This window comes from Mitosporidium daphniae (assembly GCF_000760515.2).
Source record: "Mitosporidium daphniae strain UGP3 chromosome Unknown contig-1, whole genome shotgun sequence".
NCBI lineage: Eukaryota > Fungi > Microsporidia > Mitosporidium > Mitosporidium daphniae.
The window spans coordinates 84025-103256 of record NW_013546622.1 but is presented as its reverse complement, the minus strand read 5'-3'; the positions used below and the strand labels follow the sequence as shown (position 1 = coordinate 103256).

Below are 19232 nucleotides of genomic sequence, written 5' to 3'. Positions count from 1 at the left end.
GTGCGACAGTTAGAAGCCATCGGTCCGGATCAACAAAGATCCCACGTTTCGTTGGAAAATAGTGCAACGTCCTAAATTCTAGCTAACAGTGGGACGCCTCGCAAAGATCTTTTTTCAATAGATGCCGACAATCGCAGCTGGGCACCAAAAAGCAAGGATCAACCAAACCATTGAAGCTCTTTACGGGCTTCAAAATGCAGTTGGCACCATCCACACACCCTCCCATTTGGGCATAAAGCTTTGGTTTGAGCAATCAAATTCAACCCTAAAAATTCATTCTGGTCAACTATTAATCCCAAATAGGAAAATCTTCTGCCTGATGCATGACGTTGATCTTTGATCTATGCTTTACGTTTGGGCTAATTTGAATTTACCGGGTTCAGCTCAACTCCTGATTCCATCAGTCGCTAAATGCTTTGCTCCCCCCTATCTGTTCCCTTCGGTTGGAAGCATTTAAAGGAGCCGCAAGACACGGCCCCTGTGTCCATTTTTACGAGCCCCTTTTATAACTATGCGTTGGAGAATGATTTTCTGGTGTTCAAAATCGAGAGGGTTTCATTTTCAAACCAGGCACCGCTTGCTTCAAAGGAGGTCTCCTTGATGGAGTTTTACGCGGTTTGGCTTGGCGTTTTTTATTGCAGTATTTTTCGATCAAAATCAAAGACTCGCCATATTCCGACATTCAGATTTGCAAGAAGCTTTCCGAGGTGCAGCTTTTTTTTGAGGAGGTAACAAAGCCACATTGTATTTTTGCAAGGTTTCGCTGTGCTGCCATTGGGACGAGGTCCCGATATCATTTTTCAAGCAAATCTCATATTCATACTCGGCCTTGTACAAGAAGGCACTTGCCAAAAGATCGCAATCGAACCGCATCTACAACTCCATTCTTTCGTACGTAAAGCCAATGCTTGGTCACCCCACGGATAAGGGGTCTCTTGCCCTCATCTTGTTCTGGGAAGAAGTTCTTTCTTTTCTGATCGACTTTTTCAAATATGTGATCATTGCCTCTTGTATGTGGGAATCCACGCTTTTCATGACTTTTTTCCAAATCGAGTCTTTGAATTGGGCTTACAAATTTGCGTGCGAGAGATACATTTTGCTGAAGGTTATCGGAAAGGGATCAATTGGGAAGGTCTTCCTGTCCTGGGACACCTCAACGTCTACTTTAGTCGCCATTAAATCCACACACAAACGCTCAATTAAGAATTTTAAAGAATTGGAGCACTCCCATTCGGAAAGGCAAATCCTTGTTGAGTGCTCGAAAAATGAAAATTTATTTGTTATTCAGCTGCTTTCGTCGTTCCAAAACAGCACAGAGCTGTTTTATGTTTTCCCGTATTATTCTGGCGGCGATCTTGCCACGCTTTTGTCCAAAAATAGGCTTCTACCAGAAAATATGGTCAAGTTTTTTGCTGCCCAAATTGTTCTGGGGCTGGAATATCTCCACTCAAAGCGAATCATTTATCGCGATTTGAAGCCCGAAAACATCTTATTGGACGACAAGGGTAGCGGTTTCCATTTGTCTATTTGCTTTAGGATTTCTTGTGCTCGCCGACTTTGGGCTATCCAAGGCCGTTGACTCTTATTCGCTGACGGACACCTTTTGCGGAACATATGACTATTTGGCTCCAGAAATCCTTCAAGGAACCCCATACAACCACGCCATTGATATTTGGAGCTTGGGGATCGTTATTTACGAGATGTTTGTTGGAATGCCGCTTTTCTGGCAGAACGACGTCTCCAAAATGTGTCATAATATTATTTATTTACCATTGGATCTGTCCAGCCGGAGCTTGACTAGCTCTGCCCGCTCGCTTTGCTTGGGACTGCTCAATCGAAAGCAAAGCCAGCGGCTTTCTATCTCTGACATTAAGCAGCATCCTTTTTTTGAGCAGGTTGATTGGAAGAAATTAGCCACAAGGCAGGTCATTCCTCTGTTCGAGCCGCAAAAGGTATGATCCTTTTGGCGATACCCCCATATTTAGGATCCATATTTCGAATGCATCAACTTTGATCCAATCTTCACCACGCTTCCTGTTGCCATTTCCCCGCCCTCTGATAGCTACTCAGCAATTGGGGTACATTTGGAAGGATTTTCGTTTGACAACCAAACATGCCAATAAAAGAATTGCCGGTTACCACTGCATCTTGTCCTAAAAGCGTGTTTAGCGCTAGCCTCAGTTAGTCCGACACAATGGTATTGCACTGTGTGGGTAAGAGCAAAGAGGCGGCCAGAAAGAGGGGCACAGCGAAGGGGCTATGTTCTTACACATGTGTGCATCAAGATTTTATTGACCGGCTATGGTTCGCACATCTTTGGGGACGGGATCAATCCCAGGTCTGATGGGCTGAGGAACTTGTCAATAAGCGAGAGCACGGTATTTTGCAGCTTCAAATCCCACGAACTCTTTTGAGTTGCGACGTAAGAAACTGGACCCAATTGGCTGTAAAACTTCAATTTCGGCTCCGTTCCAGAGGCCCTGAAACAAATCGTAATCGAGGCTGGCTCTTTGATGGTGACGGAAAAAGTGCTTTTTGCCGAATTGTCTTCAACTGATGCAATTTTGACGCCATCAAAAATCACGGCACCCGCTTTTACCTTTTCGGAAAGCGCTGAAAACGCTGCTGGGATCTGCAAAAGAGAATTCGGAGCCAAATAGTAATGGTTGAAAACAGAAATGTAGCCGTGTTTTTGATAAATCGCGTCGAGCCTTTGAGAAAAAGTCTGCGGGTAGCTTTTCAGCAGGCATTCATAAGCGCAGAAATGCCGTCCTTGTCCATCACATTTGTCGTACACATATAGCCAAGCGCCTCTTCGTAAGCAAGCGCAACATTATATCCCTGGTTCATTAGCCTCTGCGCCGAATGTACGATGTTTTTGAACCCAGTTAGACACTGGGCATATTTAAACTTGCGGTGGGCATACTCAGCACTCCAATTAGAAGCCATTTTGCCCAACAGTGAACTGGAGACCACAGTATTCAAAACGGCAATGTTCGGTGTTTCCCTGAACAAGCCCTCCTCCACCAAATATGAGGCTAGGATGATCCCAACTTCGTCTCCAGTAAAGATCCTCCATTTCCCATCAGAAAGCTCCTCGGCAAGTGAAAAGCGATCGGCATCTGGGTCATTAGAAAAGATAACCGTAGCACCAACATCCTTGGCGGTTTTAAAGGCCTCATCAAAAGCGCCTGCTTCTTCGGGGTTGGGCTTGGGTGCTGTTGGAAACTCTGGGTCCGGATCGACCTGAGATTTTACCGGAAATAACTCTGGAAAGCCACAGGCTTTCACAGATGCTTTGACAGTTTGATAGCCAACTCCATGCATTGCTGTATACACGACACGGGGAACCGATTTTGGCGCCGTTTTGACGGAAAGAATGGATGTAATTGAAGACAAGTAGGCACAGAGCGTGTCAGGAACAAAAGTCTTGTCAAGCGCGCTTGGCAACGCAGACCAGGGCTCCAGATTCGCCTGGATGGAGCATAAGATATTGGCATCATGGGGGGCCAGAATCTGGGCTCCATTCGACCAATAGACCTTGTAGCCATTGTCGGACTTTGGATTGTGCGATGCGGTTATCATGACTCCAATATCGGCCTTTAGCTGCAGCACAGAAAAGGCCAGAAGGGGTGTTGGAATGATGTCTGGGAACAAAAATACCTTGAACCCCTTCTTTAAAAAGGCCTCGGTTGTGATTCGAGAAAAGGTTTTCGAATTTGCCCGATGGTCGTATCCAATCACTGCAACCGGCTCTTCCTTTGCTGTGTGCTTCTTGACATAAGAGGCAAGGCCTTGCGATGTCTGCATAACCGTAAGATCGTTCATGCGTGCAAAGCCAGCGCCCATTTCTGCACGCAGTCCGGCAGTGCCAAATGAAATGCGGGGGCGCATCAGAGATTCCAGAACATCCCAGCTATTTTTTTCCTTCAATCCAGCTATGAATGCCCTGGTGTTGGTATTAGAATCGTATTCAATCCAGCGATCGATTAAAATGGCGAGCTCCTTGTCGGGAATGCAAAGAGTCATCAATGTATTCGTTATGATGTGAAATGATAAATTGCCTCAATTACTCATCACGAATTTGATATTCACAATTGGACCCGAAAATTAAATTACAATTTATTGGCACGGCCCTCCAATATGCTATCAATGCAGGGATAAACGATCAATCGGCGAGCGACTGGCCCCAGATCAACTATTTGGTTTTTGGTCGAGTTGATAACAGCCAGGGTCTCCAAATAAGATGTCTGAATGCCCTCCTCCATCTATAGAATTAGTGTTAGAAATAGAACCCTATACGACATCGGCCCAATCGAAAGCGTAAGCTTGCCAGAGCGATGGATTTGCACTTTTCCGATCTTGCCATCGATCGAGGGCTGTTTCAGCAACGCAGAGTATGCGCTTTTTTCAATATCTTCAAAGCCAGGGTGCAATTGTGCAGGTGTTGTCATCTTGACTGCGGCTAGCCTTTGAGCCAAAAACCACGGTTCGATACATGGCACCAGCGAAGGAAGTTGAAGCAAAAATAAGGAATCCTGAGGGAGACTAAGCGAAGGCGTATTTCTCTCTTCAATTTTGGATGCTGCATTAAGGTGCTGCAGCTCTGCCAGTTCTGACGAGCTTTCTTTGTTTTCTTCTTTAATGGACATAGATGTTGCAGATGAGAGCCCATAATTGAGGGCTCCTCCTGCGGGTATCCTCGATTGTGCTCTAGAAATGGCAGAAGGTCCAAGAGAAAATGGACCGGAAATGGGAGCCTCATCTGCAGGGCTTGACCTTGCTTTTGTGTCCTTTTTTGGCCTCCCTGCATTTGAATTATTCTTTCTTTGCATCTTTTCGGCTGCCAGCTTGGAGGAGGAGGAAGAAGATAAAGGTGAAGCGGCAATATCGGCCTCTGCTTTCTGCCTTCCCTGCGGAATGACAGGCGAAAATCTTGTCTACAAACACGATGAGAAACCATTTCTGGGTTACCTTTTGGACACCCCCAAGCGTCACAGATTTACGATCAGACGGCGGTGTAGGCGACATTAAAATTTAAACTGCAATTTGTACATTTAATTTTTCGACAATGTCTACTGAACCCACGTCCACAGAGCCCGCTACAGCTGATGCTCGCCCGGTCACAGACCCGTCAGCACCTGCAACTAAGAATGCCGAGTCTGCGTGTACGTACTCGGTTCTTCTGCCCACATATAATGAGGTCGAAAATTTACCGATTGTCGTTTTTTTGCTTGTCGAGGAGTTTGAAAAGCAGTTTGGGTGCATCCACTTTTTCATTCCCTAGCAATATCGATTTCGAAATCGTTATCATTGACGATTCTAGCCCAGATGGCACATTTGATGTTGCCAAAAAGCTTCAAAAGCTTTATGGCGAATCTCGGATCATTACCAAATCAAGACCTGGAAAATTAGGACTTGGTACCATTCGTATCTTTTATCCGTGCTAGGATCTGCATATATTTACGGGCTGACCTTTTGCAAGGGCGATTTTACAATCATTATGGATGCAGACCTCTCGCATCATGTATTGATACGATTTCCTACAATCACCAATAGCCGTCTGCAATTCCAGAGATGATCGCCATGCAGCGGGGCAAAGATTACGATATTATTACTGGAACAAGGTATGCAAATTGTCGCCTAAAGACAGATATGCAGAAGGGGGATCCATCGAGGGTTGGAATATGCGAAGAATCTTGACTTCGCACGTAGCAAATTTTCTCTCCATAACGCTTTTGAATCCAGGACATGGGCTAACCGACCTAACCGGATCCTTTAGACTGTATAGAACGGAGGTGCTCAGATCGCTAGTTTCCTCGTGCACATCCTTTGGATATGTATTCCAGATGGAGATTATCGTGCGAGCGGCTGCAAAGAGAAAGCTGAAAATCGGACAACTGCCAATTTGCTTTGTAGACCGTCTTTTGGGAACGTCCAAATTGGGACCTGGCGAAATTTTTCAATTCCTAAAGGGAGTCCTTCATCTGCTTTTTGCCGATTTAGAAGGAAAATAAAAATAAAAATAAAAAGGCAGTGCAATTAAAATAGTTTAAAAGCAACCTGGAAACCGTACAAGAAGGCGCTGCTTTTCAGAGCCGTTGTCTATTGCAGTACTGCATCGTGTAAATTGGATTTCCATTTTAACAAAAAGTTTAAATATTAAAATTGGCCCTTGCAACTTTTTTATTCAATGGACAGAATGAATAATGCCGCTGAGGCATACCGACGTATATCGGCCTCTGCGCAATATCGACACACATCGACCTCATCAGATTCTGACAGCAGCAGCGAAAATGGCTGTTCAAACATGGAAGACCACAGCTACCAAACCATAAACAACCGGTATCCCCCAGGGGCATTTGAAAATGCAACTTCAACCTCCAATAATTACGAGCTAGAGGATGTTAGAGATTGGTTTCGCCAGATGAAAGTGAATTTCAATCGCCAATGAAGCAATTCATTGGCTAAGAAAGTTTGTAAATTATCACCAGCTAATAAATCGAACATCATGACGTGCAAATCGCACTTTCGAGACTGCAAAAATCACTACTTACCGAAAGGTTTAACTGCATTTATTGCTTTTATAGCGGGTATGCCAATTAATAAGGAAGTGTTGTTTCATTTTAAGGTTTCGCTCAATATATCAAAAAATAAATGAAAAAATCCACGAAAAAACCCATAAAACAAGAAAAAAAAGTCTGGAGAAAATCACCAAGAATATCAAGTACAACATCGTTAGGATCAAGAAATTAACTCTGTCGCCTCTATCGGGATCCTTAAAACGGATTCTATAATGATCACGGATATAAAAAGATATCAAAGATGAAAAACAGATCAACATAAACAATCCATAAGCATATCTCTGAACTGATGGGCTGAATTGCCTGAAAACATACCAAGGAGTCTCTTCAGGTATGTTTTTACGCCTTTGGTGTCTGATAAGCAATATGACACTAGCTCCAGCAGAGAGGAAAGCAATCATAATATCACTCGTGCATACCTTGGCACTGATGGCCAGGAGGTCATAAATTACTTTCGAAGACATGTAAATCCTGGTCATGGAAGAATTTGCAGGGCATGCATGCGAAGTCTCTATAGATGCCAAAGAGGAGGCTAAAGTTTCAAAACGGGGGTGTGAAGATACCAACGACGGCTCTAGAGATGTGTCTTTGCGGATTGCTGGCGCCGTCGACACGGATGTGCCTCTTAACATGCCAAAATAAACAATCATAGCCGCAATACAAACGGATAACACCGCCATACATCCGTATTTGACGAGTGAAGAAGATGTTTGCATCGTCGACCGAATTTCGTTTAATCAACTGGAATAAAATTCGGGTCTGGTTGGTGCAAGCGACCCGTTTTAATGAACACAAATCGCATTCAAATCTGATTGGTTCACATGGCTTTTTTGATGAATTCATACCATTGGATTTAGGGTTAGGGTTTGAAGCAAATGTATCAGTCAAAAAGCATATGACACGCATGTCTCAAAGCAAGGAGGGCACACCTCAATGTGCGATTTCATTGCATCCAGAATGCCAATTTCAATGTATTTTTGCAGCAAGGCTTAGTGATAGCATGTTTCTCGACGATACGCGTCTCAATAGCCTGTTTATTTATCGGATAGCTTTCTGTGTTGACCAGAAGAATGGCCACTAAATGGTCTCCTAAAAAGACGTTTCCAGCAAATTAAATTGCCGATCGGTTTATTGGCTTTTTCTGGTAAATAAACTCAGCTCTTAAAGACGATTCTGGTCTGTTAATAGCATATTCAAGTGCCCTGTGGGGTGTGCTTGCTTTTTGGTTGTAAATACGCCGGACTCGTCAAATTTTAGACAATGCCATGCTATCAGATGCGTGTCGGCTATTTGCAAGTGCTTTGACGCCGATCAAGGTGCATATGCATGGTGCAAGCGCTTTATTATTAAAATTACAATAGCGGTATCAAGTCTCACCATGCTCCATACCGACCGTTATACTTGAACCTGCTCCAGAAAGCATTTGTCTGTTCATCACAATTTGCCATCTCCCATATCTTCATGGCTTCCGGCATTTTTTCTTCAAGATTGTCGCTTCTTTTTCCGTGAGAAGGATGGGTCGACAGAAACTGCTTAATGGTGCCTCCCTTATTTCGGTCCAGTCCTTCATGGAGACCGCCGGTTGCAGCCTTATCCATCCTGTGCCAAAACGAGATGGCCTGTTGTGGGTTATAACAAGCTGCCGCCATGAGCAAAAGACCAATATGATCAGCCTCGATTTCGGTTTTTCTGGAGTTGGGAAGTAGGATACCAATTTTCATCAGCAAATCATTAATGGATCTGATAAGTGAATCTATCGGTGGAAATGGGGCAAAAAGTACCTCCGCCAATTGCAATTTGACCAAGGATGCCAAAGTACAAAAGAATGGCATACAAAGACATACGCTCCCCGTGATGTCTCAACAGCTTGTGAGCGATCTACGTATGACAACACACCAGCTTACCTCGTGGCTTAGAACCGTGGCAAGCCCCGCCTCTTCGTGTGCGATAGGGAGGATCCCGGAAAAAACGAATATCGATCCATCTGAAACACAGAGTTGTTCACTCAAAAGGTACCTGGAAGGACGGACGCGTTTACCATCGACGATTTGATGACTCGTATTGGAAACGACTTGAGAACAGCTTCAAAGGATGCATTTGGAGGAAATAATTCCGGAAATACAGTAAGAGCGGCCAATAGGATTCTTCTGGTCACCCTGTGCACAAGGACCACGCTGGGATCGTTGGGTGGAAGTAAAAGAGATGCATTTTGCCGACAAAGGCTTTCGGCCGTCATAGACCCGAGCGTTGCCTCTTGCTGTGTGTTGACAAGCATCAGCCTCCAACGCTGCGTGATCGGAGCCTTTTCAAGGTTGGGAAGAATGACACCCCCTATTAAAAGGGCACTGGCACCAGCGACGGCAAGCCACAGCCGCTTTCGAAGCAGTTTGGTGCTATTGACCCCACCTGGGATGTTGCCCTGCGGACCAAATGCGGTACCCCTCTTGAACGGAGAATCTCCAGGAAATCTTGGTGCAATTCTCTGTGGACCCGTGCGAATGCCATATCTGGGCGAAGATAAGGTAATGAGATTTGCATTCAATCTCAATGCCGGCAATGCTCTCATTGCAAATGCCAAATTTTAAATTTTAATTACCAAGCAGGGCACTTGGCTCAGCACCAACCCTAAATTTAGCAAGTTAATCTCTTTATTTGAAGCATGGACCAGGCGGCGGACACCTCCTCGGTGCGCTTCTGTGCCGAGTGCAACAATATGCTGTATCCACGCGAAGACCGCTCCGCACGGCAGCTGCTTTTCTTTTGCAAGAATTGCGACCATCAAGAGCCGGCAGTTGGGCATATTGTCTCCCGAAACGATATCCTATTCAAGGGCCAAAGCAAGCAAAGGGGGCGTGTTGACCTTGCTTCGGATCCTACACTTCCACGCACATCAAGGGTAAAATGCCCGCGTTGCACACACCATCAAGCCGTTTTCTTCCACGAGCGGGAGCGATATGCAGATGCCCCGTCTCTCACACTCAGCTTTGTTTGTTGTAACATCAGCTGTAACTTCCAATGGAAGGATGTTTCCGCTACTGTCTAGTCTCAATAAACTTTTAAATAGCACCGCTTGATCTTTTCAAAGTAAATGTAGCTTCAAAGAAGGATGCAAATAGAAAGCCGATAGACCTTCCACACGGTCGTAAAATATCTCCAATCCATGGGGTGCCGTGTCGTGAATTCGATTGTTTATTGAGGTGCTGCAGTCATGCGCAGCTTGATACGAGGGGACGTCGGGCGAGTTGTGTTTTTTTTTTGGTTCTTCGAATTGCCACCTTTGGCATTGTTTGCAGTGGTGCCACCGGTAGAGGCTCCTCGTGGCGTAGCGTGTCTGGATGAGGTAGCCCCGCGTCGAATTGGAGCAGCCACCTCTGCTTCAACTTCAGCTTCAGCCTCAAACTCGTCGTCATCGTCAACAACTTGGCCACGCCGCTTGCCAATGCGCTTTTGAGAAGCCCGTTGCTCGCTACGGTCGCTCTTTTTGGACGAATGGTTATCTTCCCACAGCTCTTCTTCATCCTCGTCTTCCTCATTTGCCGCAAAAAGGAACCCATCGGGAGTCTTTCGTGGCCTCGAGGGCGGGAGGGCAATATCAAATTGGTTGAATTTACTTGCGGAGCTATCCTCCTTTCTTCCGATCTTTTCAAGTATACGCGTCTCAATTCCATCGCCAACATGAGCAACGAGTGTTCTAAACCGCTGCTCGAGTTTCCGCTCATCTAGGTGTTCCTCGTCATTTGGGGGGAAAAGTCGCCGATCAGAAAAAAGATCTGCAAAGGACGTGCCCAGGCCATTAATCCACACCGTCAACAGAAATGTCGCATCATGCAGCGGCACCTGCCACCATGTGGGCAATGTACCATCATTGCTGGCTTCGTCGACACCGGCCGGCCAGTCGTACGACGCGAGTGCTGCAGAAAAGGTCGCCAAGGCTTTTGCAGAAGGAGCCTTGGAGCGCAATCCGGACGACGAAGTGCTAACTCCCAGGAATGTGAACGCAGCCCCAGCATCCGCATCTAACCATGCACTGCCGCGCAAATTTGCGGTCTTTTTTCCTTTCCGAGGGACCGAGAGGAAAAGCTGGTCAATAACCCTGCCAAGTAGCCGCATTATGGAGGCACGGATAAGAAGAACCTCGAAAAGCGACGTGCTACTCCCAACCAGATCAAGAATTGCTCGACATTCGACATCAACCGCTGCGTCTATGCATGAGCTGTCCGTGTCATCTTCCTCTGCTATCTCTTCATCGTCTATCAATAAAAGAAGCGAAGTAGAGTCGCTCACGAGCGTCTTGTCCACCGCATCAAGGTCCATTTTGAGGATGTGGTCTTCCATCAAAGACTTTGTGATCTTCCGTATCAAAGCAGTCGTATAGCGTCCGTCCATGCTATCGCTAATTAGGCGTGATCGTCCAAATCCAAATCGCAGCAGTGCCTTGAGAATCTTTTCTGCGTCCGAACAGACCCTTTTGGTGTCAGACAAGCCGCCAGGCCCTGTACTTTGGGTCTCAGAATCCAATTCCACGCCCTGCGGGCTTGAAAGAGAGACCACACTAGCACAACCTAAATAAGAGCGCCCCTCCCGAGTGATCCGTTTAAGTTGTCGCTTGAAACGCCGTTGGTCTTCTTCCAAGGGCGAAGTGATGGCATCGGCAAACCGGCGAGACTTGCTTCCATCTGCGCCGCTTGCTGCATCGCCTTCGCGCACATGTCGCGCCCATAGTACCCAGAAATTGGGGTCGTCTACGTCGACACCAAAGTTACTTTTCGAGGGCACAAATGATGCCTTGCTGAAGATAGACGAGCCCTGTTCAGGCGCCATTTCCGCGGATGTCTCTTCATCTGTGTGTGTAATTACACGCGTCCGTCGTTCGAGTATGACGTCGATATCTTCATCTTCTTGCGGGATTTTTCCAATAGCTCCAGGGTCTTCTTCGTCATTGAAGATGGCCCCATACGCGCCCTTGCGAAGAAGGTGCTCGATTTCCTTTCGCGAAAAGGAAGAAAGCCCTCCAGTGGTGGAGATGCCGGCAACCCCAGATACATCACCAGATCCAGTGGCTCCATTCGAAGTGGGGCCTGTTCCCGTTGGTGTGATATCTTTCCCGGGCGCCATTTTCTGTAAAATAGCCCTATCCAGACCCAATTTGCGGCCTGCACGCTCTAACATTTCCTGCTCATATGTTCCTGTGCAGATGAGCCGATAGACTTTCACCTGCCGCGTTTGACCGATGCGATGGCACCGTGCCATCGCCTGTATGTCATTTTGCGGATTCCAGTCGGAATCGAAAATGATGACAGTATCTGCGGCGGTCAAGTTGATTCCCACACCCCCGGCTCTGGTACAAAGAAGAAAAACAAAGGCGTCCCGCTCTTGGTCGCAAAAGCGGTCAATTGCCGCCTGGCGCAAATCTCCGCGTACCCTGCCATCAATGCGCTCCCAGGGATATGAATGGGCCTCCAATAAAGTCTCAATCAGATCCAGCATTCGCGTCATCTGCGAAAAGATCAAAACACGATGCGGTGTTGTATCTTCCCGGAGCTTGCGTAGCAGCTTCTCAACAAGCAGCAGCTTTGAGGAAACGTGTGTCAGCACATAGTGATAGTCGGCTCCCTGAGTGAGGGCATCCTCGGCGCCTTCAATTAGAAATGGATGCATGCAGGTCTTGCGTAGCTCCATCATGGCGTTGGCCAATGAGGACAGTCCGGCGGCGCCTCCACCCCCGCCAGCAAGATATGTCAGGTTGCGTTCCAGAATGGCGCGATAGTACCGCTTTTGTACGGACGAAAGTGCTACCTCAATGATGGTCTCCTCGCGTAGCGGGATCGATGCCTCCACATCTTCTTTCAATCTTCGAAGCATCAGCGGACGCAACATGAGCTGAATTTTAGCGACGTCTTCTGGCCGCTCCATTCGTCCGTACTCTGCCAAAAAGGCTGCCTCGTCTGAAAAGCGCCACGGCTGTATGAACGTCAGTAGCGCAAAGAGCTCTTCGATGGAGTTCTGCAGTGGTGTCCCTGTCAGTAAGATTTTGTGTTCAATGCGAAAGGTGTTCAAAATCTCCGCAATTCTAGACGCGCGGTTTTTTAAACGGTGTGCCTCGTCAAAGATTCCGATCCGAAAAGGAACTGTTCGCAGGTGTGCCTGTCCCAAGACCGCCATCTCATACGAGGCGAGCAGCACGTCAAATTTTGCAATTCCTGGAAGGTTCAGCTGGTTTTTCTCCTCGTCCTTGTACCAAAACTCGTATTCAAAAAGCGCCTCGCGATCGCTTGCACGCCCTTGGTATGTCAGTACAGAAAGAGAAGGTGCCCAGCCGGCGAGCTCGCGCTCCCAGTGTGGGATGCACGATAGCGGGGAGATGACAAGAAAAGGCCCAGGCACCTGACCGAAAGATTCGCTTGAAATGCGAGCCAAAAAGGCAGCAGCTTGGATTGTCTTTCCAAGGCCCATCTCGTCAGCAATGATGCAAGGCTGGCGCTGGCACCAGCAAAACGAGAGCCAATCGACACCTTCTCGCTGGTATGGACGTAACACCCTTTTGGAGCTACCCCAGAGCAACTCGCACTCGGCATCTGTAATAGGGGCATATTGTGGCCTGGGAATGGTGGTATTGGAGCTTTTAACATCCACAAGCATTTTGGATGTCTGTATTTTGCGCTCTGTAGGTTCACGGGCCGACAAAAAGCTATCAATCAACTGGGATGCTCGATCGGGATCCTTTAGCCGAATAGTATCTTCATATTCCCAAGTCGTTACATCATAGGAAAGATTCTTCCACTTGATCAGAAAAGATCTTCGGCCTTCCAATGGGGGAGGGGCTTTAATCGAATTTTTAGATGAGTCTGATGACTCGGTGCTAGCACAATGATCTTCTTCGCTTGGATTGTTATCGCCAGCACCATCACCATCGGCATCAAGGGAATCTTCGTCTTTCTGCTCAATATATAGATCCAAGATCCGATCAATTACAAGGTAGTTTTCATCAAAGTAGGGTGGTGTGAGCGAAAGATTGGCCGGTTTGCCTATAAAGCGGTGATACCGAACGTTCCCGCCATGCTCGGCCAGAATCAGGTCTTTGGTGACCCATTCAAGATGCCAATATGAACGGTTTGTTGCTTTAACCAGAAACAACTGAAGGCCCTCGACTTGATTGCTTTTTGAAAGGGTCCGTTTTGCAGATGGTTCCCTGTCCATGTTTTGTTGCTTGAGCACATTGGAGAGGTCTTTGTTTGCCGTCAATAGCCTCATGCCATCAACTTCATGCTCGGCCCCTGGAGTTATCAGAACATTGGCATCGTTGTGAGAGATAGCATCTTCAATGGAAACTATGCTTCCATTGATCGAGACAGCGACGATCTTTTCGACCAAAGGAAGATAATCGCCACCTTCTAAATCATCTACATCATCATCGGTATCTTCGTGTGAATTGGACGGTGGGCTTTTAGCTTCTGACGCACCGGTGGATTGGGGAGACTCGTTGTGTATCGTATCTGCAGCCTCAACATTTTCATGTTTAAATTTCTTTTTTGTAGCATTGGTTTGAGCGGCAGCAGTCGATTCAAGCTCATAAATTTTGGCTTCTCTATCTTCTTCAGTGGCTTCATTGTCACGATCAAACGAGGAGTAATTGACAGACTTTATATTTGACCTACGGGCCCTATCTTTAACTAATGAGGGGCCGGTAGCATCAAAATTGGCATCAATCAGCCTTTGAGGAGCTTGCGGGATTATTTGAGAAGGGGCGTGTTGTTGATACTGACTTTGTTGCTGAACGCCAGAAACGGGCAGTTGAGGGTTACCATCAAATTGTGCTTGGGGAAGGGTTTGAGGCGCGAGGGGCACAGGGTTATCTAGTCGAAATTGCGGTGGGGATGGTATAATTTGTCCCGTCGTGGTAGAAACCATTACGCCTGAAGGTGTTGTAATGATGGGAATCGGCAGCATTTGGGTGCTTGCGGCCACCTGGCCTTGATTAAATGCAGCATTTGGCGCACTGTTGGATGCAGCCTCGGTGGCAGCAAAAGAAGACGCATTTTCAACTAAAGTTGGTGGCCTTGATGCGGCCAAAGATGCCTGCGGCATAACCATGGAAGCCGGAAGATATGGAACCATAATGGGAATTCCATTTGGCCCAGGCATGGGCACCAAAATGGCCTGGGGAGGCAAGCCATTTAATGCAGGATGGCGATAGGGATACTCATAGGAGAGGTTGGAGGTCGATTGATAAGCTCGAGGCGGCATGTAAGCAAACGGCCTAGATGGGGCCTGCGAGGCAACAGAGGGGTCCTTTGCTCTTCTTGGCTTGTAAGGCCCTCTTGGACCCCTTGGAGGGCCCCGTGGCCTGGGCGGTTCTCCAGGAATCTTTGGCTTGCGCCCTCTTTTTGCAACCACGGTTTGTGATGTTAAACTTGAATCTGAATTGATGGCGCCTGATTGTCGAATGGAGGCCATTTTTGCTGTTCGCTTATTATAGTTGAGCCGCCGTTGTTCTTCATCGGAATCGACATAATTTTCATCTTCTTCCGATTCGTCTTCATCATCTTCGCCGACAATATCATCATCTGCTTCTGAATAGACGTCGGAGGAGGAAGAGGAAGAGTTGGCGTTGGAGAATGAAAGAACGGGAGACTCTTGATGGTTAAGAGCATAGGAAGAGCCCGAAAAATCGGGCAATCGCTGCGAATCATGAACTTTTGCATTTGCATTTGATTTATTTAATGTGTTCGCTTCATTAATCAAATCTAAATTTGGATTGGCCCCTTGGTCCATGGCGGTGTCCAAAGGAGGTGGATCAAAGGATGCAAATTAAAATTAAATTTTATTCCACATCATCAGCATGAATCATTAATAACAATACACAACACAGCGGGGTGGGGTGGGGTGGGGCCGGTGGGCAGGCTAGGGTTGAAACCAATTTATTGCAATTCAATTTGTCTTTGTGGGGGGTTGGCGCGCTTGCAGCTTCCCCATGCTGCGGCTCGCCATCGATGATGCATTAATCTTCTTATTTTGAAAATTGATTTTTTCCGATGCGACCAATTATTATTTAAATTGGTTGCCGTGCTGAAATGCATTTTTGGAATTCAGAGCATGCCAATCCCGATAATCTCGCGAGTATGTGTTTGCGACCTGGTCAATGTGATATTTGCATTTTACCTTCTTCTGGGCGAACTTTTGCTGCGCATTTTGCTGTCATGGATTCCCGATTTTGTTTTGGCATTTTTATCATTCGGTCCGAGCGACGCCGACAAAAAGACCAACCCTACCAACTTTGTTGAGTTTGTCGAAAGGTACGCTTGTTGATGAAATGAGCTTTTGCACAATAGATGCGAGGGGTATGCGGCCGAAGAGCACCTGTGTCTCACCGATGATGGGTTCATCTTGACGTTGCATCGCATTCGAAAATCCGGATTTTCGTCCATAATACCGGGGAACGAGCCCGCCACGTTTTCAAAGCCATCTCCTATTCTTCTAATGCATGGGTGCATGATGTCTTCGGACGTGTGGGTTTGCACTCCGCTCAAGTCGCTCTCCTATGCCTTCATCCTACTTGACATGGGGTATTGCGATACCGATTTTTACCGCCCACATGTAGTTATGACGTTTGGCTGGGAAACTTTCGGGGCAACAAATACTCGTCCAAGCACCTGCGATTGAAGCCCTTTGATGTCGAATATTGGGACTTTTCTTTGGACGAGTTGGCGCTGATTGACATCCCGACCATGATAGATGTACGTGGTGCGCGCTTTGTTATTTTTAGTTCATCTTGAATACAACGTCATCAACGTGCCTCTCCTATGTGGGCTTTTCGCAGGGAACGGCGGCGATGTTTGCGGCCCTTTCTTTGAGCAAAACGCTTCAATCGAAAATCGACCTGTTCGTCGCTCTTTCCGCAACGACCATTCCCAAAAGCATCCAAACAAAGACGGTTTCTTCGTTCATACGGTTTTCTTCCAAACTGGTGTATCTGTTTTTTGGGCGGACCTCGTTCATCGAGCTTACATATTTTTGGAGAGACATTTTGAGCCCCAAAGTGTACGCGCACTTGCTGGACTTTTTGATGAAAATGCTATTCGGATGGAGCCTGCAAAACATCTCGCTCCCCAACAAGGCAATTTTGTATCAAAATCTGTACTCCACAACGTCGACAAAGCTGATCACAGTAATTGACACCCAATTTAACATGCTAGCATTGGCTGCAAATCATTGACTCTGGAAGATTCCAAATGTACGACGACAACAATATGATCTTTTCCAAGCGCCATTTGGTTCCAAAGTTTACTCTCTCAAACATTAAAACCAAAGTTTTAATTTTCTATGGAGGCTGTGATTCGCTAAGCAATGTCGACTCATCTTTCAAGGGCATTCTGCAAAGCGCCAAATACATAAATGTCGAGCATTACGAGCATCTGGATTTTCTTTGGGCTACAGACCTTGACAAGACTGTGATTCCAACCCTTTTAAAATTGATAAAAAGAAATAAACTATTGTAGCATTTCATGTTTGCAGCTGCCTGTTCGTTTCTGCAGCGGCTTGTTCGCTTCGATGGCCGAGAAACCTTATTTTAAAGTTTGATTTGGGCGCAATAATTTGGCTATTTGATCTGCGTTGAGCCCGTGATTGGTTCTTTTCCTGGCACTATGCTCGATTCGACCACTGATTAGGAACTCCCGAACCCGAGCTAATTTAATCTTTTCATTTTCGATAACATCCGCCGCTCTATCCATGGCCATGGCTCAAGACACCGATACCGACACCGATACCGACACCGATACCGACACCGATACTGATGTCTGCAATTCCCAGGCGGATTGTGGACTGGCCCCCCATACGCCCATCACATTTTCTCCGGTAAGCATGAGTCCAAAGGAGTTTTTTTCTTTCGTGCAAAACACGTATCTTGTTGACGAAAGTCGGCCCGACAGATTCATCTCAGTATGGCCACCGCGCCCTTCTTATCTTAGTTCCCTTCGATCGGCAATCACGGCTCAAGCCCGGACGTGATCATGCTCAGTCGTTCTCTTGAAAACTGGATCCAGGACGATCTTGTTGGCCCCAGGACGCTGATCACGCTTCCAATCGACTGCCCCTCCATTGCATCGACCATCATCAAGTCTTTTGAAAGTACTTTTAGCCTTTCCGTTTTTAGATGATGCTTGCCTGAGCTCTTGCTCAGCAAAGATATGCTTGACCATTGGCCACCCCTCGATTCTACAATCCATTGCGGCATTTAAAAATTCCGCAGACATGAGCGAAGATTCGTTTAATTCCTCAGACCTTTCTCCCGAGAGGTTTGGTTTGCGCATCACAACTTTGTCTTTATAGGGCGAATCCGATCGAAAATTCGCCCCTTTTCGACAGCCTTCCAAATCTAGAAACCCTATCTGATTTGCTGACCTCTGTAAGTGACATGGAGCTAGCTTTTCTTTGTAGTATACGTTTTTTGTTGATGTTGTGATCTCGCTTTCGGAAGAGATCGAGGGCCAATCGGCAGACACCCTATCTGTTGAGATCATCCACAGCTCCGATGATGCAGAAGGTAAGTGTGGGGCTTCCACAATTTGCCTAGTGTTGTACAAGTCTGGAATTTCGGTTTTGAATCTATCCCAATTGGGTAAACCAACGGCGGCAACGGCCGCCGCAGCGGCAAGCGCCACCGCGTCTGCGGCCGTCAGTTCATGATATTTTCAAAGTGAAATGCATTGCAATAATAAACCCAAATTTTATTTCCAATTTTTTGATGCTGCTGAAGTTTAGATTTAAAAGGGACAATCAAGCGGAGGACTGCATGTTTTCGCTGGACCTTTCATCAGACACACCGGTAATGCGCTTTTAACTTGCCATAGATGGAGCTACTGATAACATTGATCAAGTCAGAGGCAAGGGTTAGGGTTTAATTTATCCGTAGACGGGCTTGGAAACCTTCCATCTTTACCTACCGGATGAAAAAAAAAATATTGAACTTGACGACAATTCGCTCACGGTCGGAAACGTGTTCAAACAAAATATTACCTCTGTCATTGGAATTATACCGCCCAAAGGTAAGACGTTGGGGGTTGCAAAGCAAAAAAAGAAAGAAAGGCTTTCTAGTGTGCTTTCCAATGAGCTTTCCACCTTTTTTTCACCAAAAAATCCCCAAATTTCAACACAAGATCAAAATCTTTACCATGCGCTTGAACATTTTCCAGAATCCTTTGGAAGAGTGGTTCTTCTATTTATCAAGGTGTCTTTAGCAGGATCTTCATATACTGCATTGATAGATACAGGTGCACAAGCATCTATTATTTGCTCCTCAATCATCGCCAGCAATCACGAAATTTCCAAGGCCGTCGATAAAAGATTCTTTGGAACAGCAAATGGAGTTGGCCAGTCAAAAATCTTGGGAAAAGTGCATTCTATCGAGCTAATCCTTTGGCAAGAGCTGCAGAAAAAGGAGGCTGTTGTGCTTCCCTGTGGGTTTCATGTGATGGACATGACTAACAGCGGAAAGATCGAGATTATCCTCGGGTTGGACATGTTGAAAAGACATCAAGTCATTTTGGATTTGGGGAACAATTGCCTGTCTGTCCATGGCTACAAGATAAAGTTTTTGTCTGAATGGGAATTGCCCGATAATCTCAAATGAGACTCCCTTTTGAAGCCTCC

General features: G+C 46.4%; 13 protein-coding genes across 13 annotated transcripts; 5 read left to right on the top strand and 8 right to left on the bottom strand.

Moving 5' to 3' along the window:
• Nucleotides 1–158: 158 nt before the first annotated feature.
• On the bottom strand, nt 159–401 carry DI09_1p590 (uncharacterized protein; the record flags this gene model as incomplete). Its single annotated transcript, XM_013383182.1, has 2 exons — nt 159–341; nt 375–401. 2 exons carry the CDS (start codon nt 399–401, stop codon nt 159–161), a joined length of 210 nt encoding a protein of 69 aa, XP_013238636.1.
• A 503-nt stretch (nt 402–904) lies between these two features.
• Nucleotides 905–1579, top strand: DI09_1p580 (protein kinase domain-containing protein; the record flags this gene model as incomplete). The annotated part of the gene is made up of 1 exon (XM_013383181.1): nt 905–1579. One exon carries the CDS (start codon nt 905–907, stop codon nt 1577–1579), a length of 675 nt encoding a protein of 224 aa, XP_013238635.1.
• A 1160-nt stretch (nt 1580–2739) lies between these two features.
• On the bottom strand, nt 2740–4029 carry DI09_1p570 (uncharacterized protein; the record flags this gene model as incomplete). Its single annotated transcript, XM_013383180.1, has 1 exon — nt 2740–4029. The coding sequence occupies one exon, from the start codon at nt 4027–4029 to the stop codon at nt 2740–2742; it is 1290 nt and encodes a 429-aa protein (XP_013238634.1).
• An 86-nt stretch (nt 4030–4115) lies between these two features.
• On the bottom strand, nt 4116–5031 carry DI09_1p560 (uncharacterized protein; the record flags this gene model as incomplete). The annotated part of the gene is made up of 3 exons (XM_013383179.1): nt 4116–4268; nt 4296–4940; nt 4975–5031. The coding sequence occupies 3 exons, from the start codon at nt 5029–5031 to the stop codon at nt 4116–4118; spliced, it is 855 nt and encodes a 284-aa protein (XP_013238633.1).
• A 40-nt stretch (nt 5032–5071) lies between these two features.
• Nucleotides 5072–5450, top strand: DI09_1p550 (uncharacterized protein; the record flags this gene model as incomplete). The annotated part of the gene is made up of 2 exons (XM_013383178.1): nt 5072–5168; nt 5332–5450. The coding sequence occupies 2 exons, from the start codon at nt 5072–5074 to the stop codon at nt 5448–5450; spliced, it is 216 nt and encodes a 71-aa protein (XP_013238632.1).
• A 164-nt stretch (nt 5451–5614) lies between these two features.
• DI09_1p540 (uncharacterized protein) lies at nt 5615–7300 on the bottom strand (the record flags this gene model as incomplete). The annotated part of the gene is made up of 2 exons (XM_013383177.1): nt 5615–5885; nt 6900–7300. The coding sequence occupies 2 exons, from the start codon at nt 7298–7300 to the stop codon at nt 5615–5617; spliced, it is 672 nt and encodes a 223-aa protein (XP_013238631.1).
• A 657-nt stretch (nt 7301–7957) lies between these two features.
• On the bottom strand, nt 7958–8416 carry DI09_1p530 (uncharacterized protein; the record flags this gene model as incomplete). The annotated part of the gene is made up of 1 exon (XM_013383176.1): nt 7958–8416. The coding sequence occupies one exon, from the start codon at nt 8414–8416 to the stop codon at nt 7958–7960; it is 459 nt and encodes a 152-aa protein (XP_013238630.1).
• A 173-nt stretch (nt 8417–8589) lies between these two features.
• Nucleotides 8590–9150, bottom strand: DI09_1p520 (uncharacterized protein; the record flags this gene model as incomplete). Its single annotated transcript, XM_013383175.1, has 1 exon — nt 8590–9150. The coding sequence occupies one exon, from the start codon at nt 9148–9150 to the stop codon at nt 8590–8592; it is 561 nt and encodes a 186-aa protein (XP_013238629.1).
• Nucleotides 9151–9243: 93 nt separating this feature from the next.
• DI09_1p510 (subunit of DNA-directed RNA polymerase) lies at nt 9244–9627 on the top strand (the record flags this gene model as incomplete). The annotated part of the gene is made up of 1 exon (XM_013383174.1): nt 9244–9627. The coding sequence occupies one exon, from the start codon at nt 9244–9246 to the stop codon at nt 9625–9627; it is 384 nt and encodes a 127-aa protein (XP_013238628.1).
• Nucleotides 9628–9773: 146 nt separating this feature from the next.
• DI09_1p500 (uncharacterized protein) lies at nt 9774–15356 on the bottom strand (the record flags this gene model as incomplete). Its single annotated transcript, XM_013383173.1, has 1 exon — nt 9774–15356. The coding sequence occupies one exon, from the start codon at nt 15354–15356 to the stop codon at nt 9774–9776; it is 5583 nt and encodes a 1860-aa protein (XP_013238627.1).
• A 321-nt stretch (nt 15357–15677) lies between these two features.
• On the top strand, nt 15678–16244 carry DI09_1p490 (triglyceride lipase-cholesterol esterase; the record flags this gene model as incomplete). The annotated part of the gene is made up of 2 exons (XM_013383172.1): nt 15678–15877; nt 15914–16244. The coding sequence occupies 2 exons, from the start codon at nt 15678–15680 to the stop codon at nt 16242–16244; spliced, it is 531 nt and encodes a 176-aa protein (XP_013238626.1).
• A 1331-nt stretch (nt 16245–17575) lies between these two features.
• On the bottom strand, nt 17576–18103 carry DI09_1p480 (uncharacterized protein; the record flags this gene model as incomplete). The annotated part of the gene is made up of 1 exon (XM_013383171.1): nt 17576–18103. One exon carries the CDS (start codon nt 18101–18103, stop codon nt 17576–17578), a length of 528 nt encoding a protein of 175 aa, XP_013238625.1.
• A 14-nt stretch (nt 18104–18117) lies between these two features.
• Nucleotides 18118–19212, top strand: DI09_1p470 (DNA-damage inducible protein 2-related protein; the record flags this gene model as incomplete). Its single annotated transcript, XM_013383170.1, has 2 exons — nt 18118–18126; nt 18496–19212. The coding sequence occupies 2 exons, from the start codon at nt 18118–18120 to the stop codon at nt 19210–19212; spliced, it is 726 nt and encodes a 241-aa protein (XP_013238624.1).
• Nucleotides 19213–19232: the final 20 nt, after the last annotated feature.